Below are 12,542 nucleotides of genomic sequence, written 5' to 3' on the forward strand. Positions count from 1 at the left end.
TTATTGGTGATTCAATGCTCACGTTTGAAGAAATGACCACACTGCTTAACCAAATAGAAGCTTGTTTAAACTCTAGACCAATAACGGTCATGGACAACACCGACGTGATTGAACCTCTTCCATTAACACCAGGACATTTTCTAATAGGCGAACCATTAGTTGCAGTGCCTGATCCTAATTATGAAAGTTCGAAGATCAATTCACTTAGTAGATGGCAGTTACTTCAAAAATGTATCAAAGCTTTTGGCGACGTTGGAGTAATGAATATTTAACAAATCTCTTACACAGATATAAATGGACTAACAAAGTCCCAGAACCAAACATAGGAGATATAGTACTAATTAAGGAAGACGACTTACCACCTAGTCGATGGTTGTTAGGTCGAATACTAGAAAAACACCCAGGGCAAGATCAAATTACTCGTGTGGTTACATTACGCACCAAGTCGTCAATCATCAAACGACCTACGTCCAAACTATGTATTTTACCTGCTAATGAGTGACTGTTATTACTAAGTTAGAATTATTTGTAAGTATTAGTTAAGGTTTTCTGTATTTGTTACCAAATCAATGCTAATTTAGTTGTCATTAAGTTAAGTTTATTTAGGATATTGTCATACTTGTTTATATTCGCTCATTGATAAGTACAAATGTAATGTAGTACATTTATATTGCCATGGTGGGCGGAGTCCAACATTTGAATTGTGAAGATCATTTCGTCACTAAATGGTCTTGGTGGGCGGCATGTTCAAAGATCAAATAATAAAATAGACAATTTAATCCATCGAAAACTAAAAGATGGCGTTGTAATAAGTAATGACGTACATTAGTTATAAATTAGGGCAATAGATGGCGCTGTACAATTTCTTTAATTTTGTACATCGCGATGTCAAGATTCTCCGACCCATATGTATAAGGGTTGGGGAATCTTGCCTCGTCAGTTCGGGAATCCAAAGCAACCATGTAAATCAGAGCGAGTAGTGAAGGAAGAACAGTGCGTATAAGTGCATCAGAGCGAGTAAGGTATAGAGGTAAACAAGTGCAACTTCTTAGAAATTATAAACTGTAGACTGTAGTGTTACTAGTGCTAATAATAAATATTGGTTTTATGTGAAAGAGTGTCTTTATTGTGTGAACCCGGACTCTTAGCACACACACTACACCAGAGCACCCCCAAACACTGCCATTACTCGTGAAGTCATGAAGATATAAACACCTGAATTAGGTATATCAAGTATTAATTATGAGGGGTATTTAAATAAATTGCGTTCTAAAACGAAAGGATAGAAGGTCGTTTTCGCTTGGCAATATATAATAGCTAAGTAAATTGAGGACACTATCGTTTGGGAGGTTATTTTTTGTAAGTATTTAGAAAGACATACAAAAACTCTGTCTATACGATAGTGTGCTCAAGTTTGCCGGCCATTATTCTGAAATGAGATAAACAAACTGTTTTATCAGTGGTTTTTAGCTTCGAACGATACGAGGCTGGACTGAAATGTTAAATTTCATGACGCATAATGCCACTAACAGGCGTAGAGTTCATATCAAACACAAAGTGTCTTGATACGGTGTCGGCGATTTTTTCAATTTACAAAAATAGAGCTAAGTTGTTGACGATTTATAGCGAATTGTTGAAATCATGGTAATTCCTATACGTGGCCGTTTGTGTGGAACATACTTTAGTCTTTAAAATTATAGCGATTTGAGTGTTGAACTTGCAATTATAATGTGTGCCATAAAATTCTTGAATGGTGCATAAACATTTACGCCTGTATTCATAGACGTTATTTATTCAGGGAAGGAGCATGGAGAAGTGGTGTGGAATAGAATGTCGACTGACGACAGATGATTACCCCAAGACAGTCGACATAATTATGCCGACCTGTTGTAACCGGATATACTTATACACCCTGATTCCTGAACGGGACAAACTTAAGTGGGCTACTATAGCGGGTTTAAATATCTTGTATACGGTCGCTATCCGGGCGGATATATATCCTACCACCAGCAAAAAGAACGTTGTCTATTAGAATTTATACAATGTGGCAATAGGCTCGCTCTTTTCACATAACGGGAAGGAACATTGGCGAAGTACGTGCCATGCTTGCACCCCTGCCTACCCCTTCGGGAAGTGGAATAATCCAGTATCACTGCCCGACCTGGGATTCGAACCTAGAAACTCAGAGCGATGTCGTAATGCGCACGGAATACAACTACGCAATTAGACATTTTACTAAGTTTATAAAACTTTTTCTTTAGTTAATGTGCCAGGTAATAAATACCTACTGCTCTAATTGGATATATTTCTTAACAACGACATTAAATTTGCATTGTACTTCAAGTAAGTTTCACACAAACAAAACGTGCAATTTAGTCCTACTATAAGTAACTAGATACAAGATTTAGAATTAAACATCTCACCACCTTAACAGCTGAGTCATGGCTTAACAACGAACTTGCGATTTTGGACGGTTTACTCCTAATAATACGTGTCAAATTTATTCGAAATTTAAATGGAACGCGGAATTACGCCTTTTTAATATAAAAATAAAAAGTATGACGTAAGAATTAATATTCGTTTTTTTTTTTAAATAAATTGTCTATGGAATTTTGTAGAGTTTTTTGCAGAGATAAAGTAAATGTTCTTTTTTTAAAATCGATTCATAAGAAATTTGGCAAACGACTTTTTGTGGAGATACAGATGGTTGTAAACGCACGACTGCATCGCTACTAAAGCTTGACGCATTTGCATCGCGCGACAGAACTAAATATTATTGTTGCATCCAAGTTTTGAATATTATGAAAAAGAACAATGGAAGCAGAAAGCGATGGAGTTTTAAGAATTGGTGCTGAAGAGCGATGAAAAATTGTTGTTAACTTTTTGAAGGCTTACAGGATTCCGTTCTTAGTATTTACATGGCGGTATCACTACAAAAAGTCGCTTACGCTTCCTTTTTAAAAATTATGAATAATATATTTGTATTCGTATTTTTGTCAACGTTATAAGTCAAAAGATCGTTAAATTCGCTTCTAAATTTTCAATTGAACTAAAATCGCAAACGCAAGACACAAAATCGATGGTTTCGATTCTATTGCCAATCTTAAGCCACGACTTTATAGTGTACAAGCACTTTAAAAGGTAGAGAGGACGAAATATTGTTAAAAATCGTTGCTATAATAGAAATTAAGACGCTCTACGAACAGGAAGAATTATATTGATTCAGTTTGGACGTACTTAAAATCTATGACGGGGCTTTGACCCCCCATAGATAAAGTATTATGCACTTGTTTAAAATTGATATAGATAAATAGCAGCGAAATTTACAACTGAATCAATATAATTGCTGAGCAAATGTTCCTTCGTGTATTAAATTTAATAAAAAAAAAACAATAACTCACATTAATTGAAAATAGATATAATTCGTTAAATCACAGCGATGCTAGTCATTTGTTTAGTGTAGAACATTTGTATGTTAGTTTTCAAGCGTAGAACGCACACGAGTTATGTGAGGCAGACTATGTAAAATTAATTATTTTGTAATTAGAAAAAAAATTATGTGCACTGGCTGCATAGACTGAGATTATGTTTAAAAATATAGAGCATAATATAATAAAAAAAAAACATGATTAGAACAAAAGTATTCTTATTTAAACGAAGATGTTTTTCTCAAAAAAGACATAATCAAAAGAGTACAAAACTACTGAATTATCTATACCAAGTAAAATATAACTTATTGTAAATGTCGATAGGAGTTCCAAATTACTTTTTATTATCGACTAAAGAAAATTACATTAGAAATCTTTATAATTTATTCGTGACTGTGACCTTTTAGTTATAGCAACAATTATATACACTGCCTGCCTCCCAGAACTGAAGTAATAATCGCTGTATAAAACTAACATAGTTAAACATTTTATTGACTTTCTTAAAGAAAGCCTGCGACAGGTTTATGAAGCTTATTATTAGATATTTTAAATCATGTTTGTATTATAAAACGAGTTTTGAACTTATTTTCATTGTATTTTATAAAGGTTGATTCTGTTCAGGCACTAGCTACTTTGAATATTGCACTTCGGGTGTTATGTATTATAAAAGAAGAACTAATTAAATAAATCGATGTGAAGTAAATAATATTGTTAATATTTCCTAAAAATACTCGTATGAAAAGTCTATTTATTCTAGTTTAAGACGTTATCTTTAAATTACTTCTGACATTAGGAATACGTTGAAATGATCACAAGCTTTTTGCAATTCATTTTAAATTGCCACTCATATTCATATCCTGATGTGACTGAGAAAGCATCGATAGAGCGGTGTCTTGAATGATTAATAATTATGAACAATTGAATAAAAGGTATTATTTATTTCACATCGGTTGCCTCAAGAGCGAATTCAGGGAACCTAAAAATTTCAACACTAGTATATTTTTTATTTAAATGAGAATACATTGACTGCTGCTCGCACATCTGTTGCGTAAAAACGCATGATACCAGTGCGGCATCACATGCCTATCGTGATATAATAAGTGCTACATTAGTGGGCAAAACATACTGTTTTGTGTAGCCGATGCGAACACAACAGTTGTGTAAAGCGCACTGGTGTAGCGCTCTTTTTCACACGCTAGGCATGTGGATTTACACTGGTATTGGGGTTCACTACGCAAGTGCGTTATAACACACTTAGTATGTGTTTTTTTTTGTTTTTTTTTATTTATTCGGGATAAGAAACGGTTACACATTATAACGTCTAAAAAAAACAAATACATAAATGCGCACCCAGCACAATTATCCACAGCATATATAAAAATGTGTTGTTTTATACAAACAATATTTTTTTATTTTGACGCCGCATGATTATTCCTACTCGTTATGCGCCTCTGATTTACTTAACATCAAATAACCCTGGACCATTATCCCTGAATTCGCCCCTGTTCGAATATATTTTTCAAATAATTTGCATTACACGAAATATAACAGCACATTTGAAAAGACATTGCTCGCGAGAGCCATTGATTCTGTAGTTTGGGACTCGTCGTCCCCCTCTAGATTTAGATAAACCGATGAATTAATATTAAGACAATTGTAACATTTTCAAACGCAAAATAAAATAAAGCCATCTTAATTTGTTGTTTATTTCCTTCATTATTATTTGCTTTATATCCCATATCGAACAACATTGGTATTTTAGGTTATCCAGAACATAACTGCAAGTACTGAAAGGCAACATATTTTCTAAAATGAGTGCTTCAGAGGAGTAGTTGTAACACATTGGACGAACGGCCTGTCAATAAATCGCAATTTACATATTTAATTGGTATTTTGGTATTGTTGTATAATAATATAAGCCCTGTATTATATACTGTGCCAATGCTGGGCACAGGCCTCTACTACTGAAAGGGATAACCGTTAGTCCACCACGTCCTCAAAATATCTATAGAAAACTTTAGGTATGCAGATTCCCTCATTTTCCTTCACTGTTAAAGCAAGCGATAACCTACAAAGAATACACAAATAACTAGAAAAGTCAGAGGGTGCGTGTCCTTCGGTTTAGGACTACTGACATACGTCACGGTGCGGCAGTGCATTCCTCTTCCAACTAATTAACATTGATGTAATGTGCCTATAGTTATACAAACGGGAAAAATAATACAAATTACTCTTTATAGTAAAAATTATATTTATCATTTCATTTTCAATTTACAATAATTTTGTATGTCGTTATAGTCTCTAAGGCCAATATTTTTCTATTCTACTGTACCATAAAGCTCGCAAAAATGTCAATACTAACTCTACATTTAACCACTCTTCCTCAAGGCACTCCCTCGAACAAACGACCTTGAGCGTTCGTTTCATACATTTACGGCGCACGAGTAACGGACAATATGCTAAGAAAAAAAAAGTATTTTTTTGGTATTTATGATAAATTACCAAAACAGTCAATAAAATGCTCAGATTTAAAATAAGTTTTTTTTTAATTAATTTTACGTCTTTTAGAAAATTTTAAACTACTAAAATATTCTTTATTAAATTGTCTATCTAGTAGCGTCGATTGCAAATTAAAATGATGGGTACTTTACTAGGAAATGTACGGAATCAACGATGTTAGTGGCGCTTTAATTATGAAATTCATGAAATAGTATCCACATTATGAATCAAATTAAACAACCAAACTAAAGATAGTATATTTGAGAAACAATGTTTATTTTTTTTCTATATGTATTATAAATTTGGCATAATTCGAAGCTTCTAAAATTATGGTAAACGTTTTGCGGAGGGAGCGTCTTAAGAATTTTTATTGATTAATTTGTTTTAAGAGTTAATTTCGTGCCTACTGCCCAGCAGTAACCTAGCACTTTACAAAGCTAAGTTTAGACTAGCAAGTTCATGCAGCAATATTTTGCACATAAACTTCCAGATGCGTTTACACCAAAAGGAATATTTAAATAGTTCCATACTTACGCGACTTGCCGCAAGTCTTGCAAGCTGCCCGCGATTGTAAACTTTAAAATCGCTTGCGGATTAATATCTGCAAGTTTCATTGTTAATCTAAACTTTGCATTATAGAGTTGATATTTGTAACTTCCTTCAAATTGACAATCAAAAGAATACTTTATAAAAACTTAATTACGGTACAGAATAGAATATCTAAAATTTTAATAGCAAGGAACAATGTAAGCGTAAGCATAATACAAGAAATCACTTTCATCTATTGGTGAAAATTGTAGCAGAGCAAGTCAGGGACGCACTCGGGAAATATAAGAAGAAACATGACCCCCCCGAAAAGCGGAATCGTAAAAAATTTTATACTTCTGCATTAGGTGGAAAATATTTTTTTAAAAAAGCAGAAGAAACGTTCTTGGCAATAAAAGTATAATGAATTAAATTTTATAAAAAATTCCACATACTGTTTTTTTACCTCTAATTCCACATTTTTCCCAATAGATGATTCAACGTGAAAAACAATTTAAATGCAACTATTAAAGCTACCAATTAGAGAGAATTGATTTCATAAATTTTGTAGTCTTTTAATAAATAGTTCTTAGAAAATAGTGGCAAAAGCAAACGATTCACAAAAAAGGTTTCTTACAATAACAAACTAGGTCTAAATGCGCTAGTTCAGACCATTTTTACTATATTCTGCACCAAGGAAATTTAATATGATATTATTTTATATTCATTTATATTTTAGATTTTTTTAGGACAAAATATATTTGTTTGTGTGGTCGCAACCGCCAAAATGGCATAGACAACAAAACATTACAATTTATTGAAAAACCGTATTACTATGTCGGCACCCACTCGCACGGCAAAATAGCTTTCATTTAATATGTATTTTGGCACTAAACAACTCTCCAAGGTACAGAATGGAAAAGCGCATAAAATTTCTAACCTAACCTAACCTAACTGGTGTACATACATTTAACAACTGGAAACGAAACTAATAAGTAATTATAATATTGCACTAAACGCCATCTATACTAAGCCTACGGTAATTTGATAATATTAAGTACTCAGCTTAAGATTTTTAATCTATGCCCCTTTAATCTACTTTAAAATGATTTCATGATTTTTTAAGTACATAATTTTACATAAAATGGGGCTGAATTTGATGATATCTTTTTTTTAATATATTCTTAAAATATAAACATCTTTAAAATTGTGAAAATATTTTACATAAACCAATTTTCATAAATCATAATACTAGACAATAATAATACTTCCAAGTCTATTTTAAATAATTATCAAATTAATGTCTGTAAATTGTAATAATATTGTTTATATAATTTACTAAATTTATTTTATTTAACTTTGACCAATATTAATAATTAATAAGCTCTCGTAAAACATAATTTCATTTATATAATGTAAGTACATAACATGAGATTTCATTAGAAGGTACACTTGTAAATCATTTTATCTATGCGATTAAGAACAAAAAATACTTATATAAAGGTATACTGCCATGCTAAGCTCAAAAGCGGTATGTCAGGGAAACCTCGAGATAATCGCAGTTTTGTAAATATAGTTTAATAGTTTTATATGTAAAACTGAGATAGAGAAACTCTTGTAAGGTTTTTTTAACAAGTTCTAAACAAGATACCGTTATTTAGGTAAGTGCATTCGATGGGTATTTCTTTTGACGACATAAATATCAAGATTTTGATTTTTTTTAGTTACTGCTTTAGAGCTTAGCACGTGGGTATAACAGAATACAATATGAATACTGCTACATAAAATATTCTAATACAGACACATCAGAGGGATCTAAATAATGTAGATCCCATTTCTTAAAATTCTAACTACTATTGTTCTAAATTTGATTTCATGAGATTTCAATATATCTATGTATACTATATAACACATGTCACAAATATATATAATATACAAGTTGCTATACTTATATACATTATCTGAAATGAATAGCAAATCATATTGAACTTAAATATCCTCTACTGAAGGTACAAGAACACAAAATGCAAAAATATTTTAAAATACCAAAACCACTAAGGGTCTGCATAGTGTTCAAATCAGCCTTTACAGTCACAAAACAGACTGCGGTGTTGACCGTCCGTAATAGTAAATCCAATATCGTTAAAAAGACAAATTTACTTTTATTTCAATGTCCACCATTCGCATAAACATAAATTATACTATAAGAGATCATTACAATTGCTAACTAAACATAAAATTATAAAGCCAAATAATCAACTCAAAATCAGATTGTCACTTAATAGATGAAATGACGGGCCATTTTTGACCCCTTACCTTCTCAAGGTTGATAGCAGAAAGGGCATAGATTAAAAAAGTACCGTTACATGGCTTCACTCTTGTTATTCTTTTGGGTGAGCTTACTCAGTGTGCTTAGCTGGGGGAAGGCGGTTTTATTTTGTAGTGGGTTGAGTCTCGACGTCATGAAAATGAAAGGTTCGTACAATGAAGGGCGGTCCATGGCGGTTACTTCAAAATGGCGGATCTTTTCCCGCGAGCACCAGTTCGAAGCTTTAGAGCATGTGTTCTCGAGGCTGTTTATATCGTCAGGACCTGTACGATTGCCCACTACCAACATGACCACCTGAAATTAAAAACTATATTTGGATACTCATGTCAACACATATAAGCGACAATGGCTCCACTTCACCCAATGTTAAATGTTGTGACGTCCAGAGAGATTATCGATTGACAAGAGACGGTAATCAGTTGCCAGTCAACACAGTTATGCTGGCCTATTCAGAACCAGATATATACAGGCTGATTCCGGAACGTAACTTGTGTGTCATTGTTTCCATTATTATGCTTTGTATATCGAGGGTTGAAAGGCTAATTGTCTTAAGCGACATTCTTTCGACACTAAGTTTCATACATATATAAAATCAGTATGTTTTTCCTAAGATGTTTTTATTACATAGATACGTTGTCCGAGCTCAATACTGGCAAGACGAAAGTAAGGTAATTGCCCGACTTAACGGTCAATGAGCGTGCGGCACTAACGTTGTTACGTAACTGTCGATGTATATATATCCTTTTCTAACGAATGTATGCTGCATATTTTTATTCCTTCTTCAAGTCCATTTGTAATTATATGTACAGGTGCGTGACTATAGCAAATAGTGCGCCGTTTATGTGCCATTTTGTTAGTGTATGACGCGTCTATTTGTAAAACGTCATTGTGTTTTTCTACGTTTTTTTAAACTAGTTTAAATTTTTCCCAAAAATGTCGCATAAGTCAATTAGTTTTTCAACCGACGATATAATGGTCCAGTGGCGAAGGGTCCATATCCGATTCCTGCCGGCTTCCCTTTCGTAATTTATGTAAAATCTAATTATCATTATGATTTTCAGACCTCATTTATGCATATTTTTAGAACCTATAAGTTATGTCGGCTTCCGTTTCAGAAAATTTCATTCTTCGCCACTGTAATGGTCGCTATCCAAGTAGAGAAAAATATTGTACTACCAGCAAATAATTAAAAATATTATATTGGAGTAACTACAAATACTGACCTCCTTTTTATCTTTATTCCTGTCTATATCCTTCTTCAAATACATCAATACGTCCAGAGATTCAGGTCTAGCCGTATCATACACCATGACAAACCCTTCAGCAAAGCCAAGGTAGTGGCGCTGCAGCACTTGGTTAGCGGTCAGCTGCATGGTTGGAGACTGAGGAGGACCTGGGCGGAACCAATAGAATATTATATCATTGAGAGTACCTTGGCTGTAAACAGTGCAGCTTAAAATGTGATATTTTTGGTCTAAACAATATGAACTTAAGACTTCAGTCTTAGATATAATATGATGGCCTCCAGTATATGAAGAAGAAGTGGCTGAAGAATTCAGGGGTGGAGTCATGTGCTGTAACATTGGTGTGCATATCAAGATAAAGATTTATCCCAGAAATGTGGAATGATTCTAAAATGCATTACTAAGTATGAATTTTCATTAAGATTCAGCAGTAGATTGAGAATACCGTAGTAATGTTGATATTCATGAACATTTTACAGACCCTCTCCCTTGTGTACCAACCAATAAAAAATCTATTCAAGTGTATTAACACCTTTGTTGCACTATTTCAATTCAGTTTACTGAATTGTGATACAAACCAGCATATTAATGAGGGTTCTCCACTATTAAAAAAATAATCATCACATCAAAAAGCACAGGGAGCAATTATAATATTATGAACCTTAGTCCATACACAAAAGAACTATATAATAATACGTTTAAGATGATGCATTACCATAATATCACTTATAGTTCATGAGATGATGAAGCTAAGTCTTATTACATCTAGGGTACATAGAGAAATCCATTTCCCAAATGTTCCATTTTTGACCCAGAGCTTGCAAAGCATTATAAATGATATGAATTTAACACAAAGCTAGATTACATCACTGGGGTGTGCCAAACCCCACCTCAGCTATAACTTAATTAATTAAAAGCCAAATAGTCCCTAGGGGACACAAACACCACATAATACCTAAATTTTCAGTGAAAAATTTAAATTGGGTTTTGATACTTGATCTTTTTATATTGATAATTTGCTTACAATATAGGATAATGGGGGCCAGGGAATAATTTTAATTTGTGTTCTAATATAAGAATATTACTCAAAATAAATATATGTCATGACCATTTTAATTAAATGTTGTTACAATTTTTTCTGTGTCATTTGTATTTATTTTATGGACAAAAAATAATAACTATAATTTTTTTTTAAATTGACACATAATTGATGTATTCCTAATATAATTATTAGCTGTAATTTTTGCATGCTATAAATAAAAAGGTGATTGCAATTAACATACCCATTGCAGCAATTATGAAATTGAAAAATTAAGAACAGACAAAACATGCAATAGATCTCTATTACATGGTTCCTAAGACCTAACATTGTTGATGATATATAGATTTAAATATGAAATTGGAAATCCCCATGGAAAGGGGAATCCCCTCTCCCAACTTTAGACTTAGTAACACATCCAAACCATTGTAAATAACTAAAAGTACTTATTGTAAACTCTTCAGAAAAAAAGGTATGATGCTGATAGCTTCCTAATAAAATTTCTGCCATCCCAATCTCAATGGAGATCAGCCAAGTAGGTGGATATTAAAGTGCACTTGTGTTGCGCAATACACAGGTGCACTCTCTGTTCCTTCACTCTCATAGTTTAGTGGGACAGCAATCCAACATGACCACAGAGATATCAGGTGCAGGACCAAGGCATGATGATGCTATGTATGTACAAAACACGTCACCTCTGTCGTCGCTAAACTATTCCATCTTAACCATATGGACGTATGTACAAAATATTTACATTGTGGTGCATAAAGCGACTGCTTGCATGTGATACAAAGCTTAACACAAACTGTACTGAAACCTTTCAACTCGCCTGTAAGCGGGGGCTCCAAGCCCGCTGTGTCGTAAAAGCAAACGCGCTCTTTCGTCCCCCTGTCAGTTTCGATATTTGCCACATAAATATCTTCGATGGTCGGGTAAAAAGACGACTTTAAATTCACATTTCCGTAAATAAGCTGCTCTAGAATAGCAGTTTTCCCGACCCCCTTCATGCCGCAGACGACGACTTTGCTAGTTTTCCCCATTTTCCAATGTTTTCTGTGCCAACTTTCACTGATACATGTTAGTGCGGAATAAAGAAAAATATTAGGATATTACTAAGATTTAAATTTTTTTTTTTGGGCACTACGGCATAGAAGAGTACCAAATTGAAATTATTGAGCAAAAAGAACCCCAGAAATTGTTTTATTTTATTATGAATTGTGTTTTAGGAAATATTTGAAATAAAGACGCTTGACGGCATCGCAGTTGAAAGTTGACATTGACATTTGACATATTTTGAAGGTAAAGCTTTACGTTTCGTTTTCAATTTGCTATTTTATTTTATTTTAACATAAGTTGATGTTCATTTATCAATCGCATTGTGATCTCATCTTTTTCTATAATAAAAGACGTAGATTTTTAAAGTAAGCTTTAAATATTTTATTAAAACGTGAATACTTACAAGTCACTTCATTGGAATG

At 33.2% G+C, this 12,542-nt stretch overlaps 1 protein-coding gene across 2 annotated transcripts; it reads right to left on the minus strand.

Moving 5' to 3' along the window:
* Positions 1-5,659: 5,659 nt before the first annotated feature.
* LOC115450345 (NF-kappa-B inhibitor-interacting Ras-like protein) lies at positions 5,660-12,346 on the minus strand. 2 transcript variants are annotated; one of them, XM_030178342.2, is made up of 3 exons: positions 11,882-12,346; positions 10,005-10,174; positions 5,660-9,075 (listed from the first exon to the last, which is right to left on the minus strand). In XM_030178342.2, the coding sequence occupies exons 1-3, from the start codon at positions 12,102-12,104 to the stop codon at positions 8,815-8,817; spliced, it is 654 nt and encodes a 217-aa protein (XP_030034202.2). In that variant the 5' UTR covers positions 12,105-12,346; the 3' UTR covers positions 5,660-8,814. The 2 variants fall into 2 exon arrangements, with proteins under 2 accessions (XP_030034202.2, XP_030034203.2); XM_030178343.2 differs by having other exon boundaries at positions 11,894-12,344.
* Positions 12,347-12,542: the final 196 nt, after the last annotated feature.

The sequence above is a fragment of the Manduca sexta genome, chromosome 4 (genome assembly GCF_014839805.1).
Source record: "Manduca sexta isolate Smith_Timp_Sample1 chromosome 4, JHU_Msex_v1.0, whole genome shotgun sequence".
Classification (NCBI taxonomy): domain Eukaryota; kingdom Metazoa; phylum Arthropoda; class Insecta; order Lepidoptera; family Sphingidae; genus Manduca; species Manduca sexta.

Bases quoted from the DNA above. Each gene is read 5' to 3' on its own strand.
- LOC115450345 (XM_030178342.2), bottom strand. From the start codon at position 12,104: ATGGGGAAAACTAGCAAAGTCGTCGTCTGCGGCATGAAGGGGGTCGGG. The intron at 10,175-11,881 runs GTTTCAGTACAG...GGTTCCGCCCAG, and splicing joins GCTTACAGGCGAGTTGAAAG to GTCCTCCTCAGTCTCCAACC. The intron at 9,076-10,004 runs GTCAGTATTTGT...TTTTAATTTCAG, and splicing joins GGAATAAAGATAAAAAGGAG to GTGGTCATGTTGGTAGTGGG.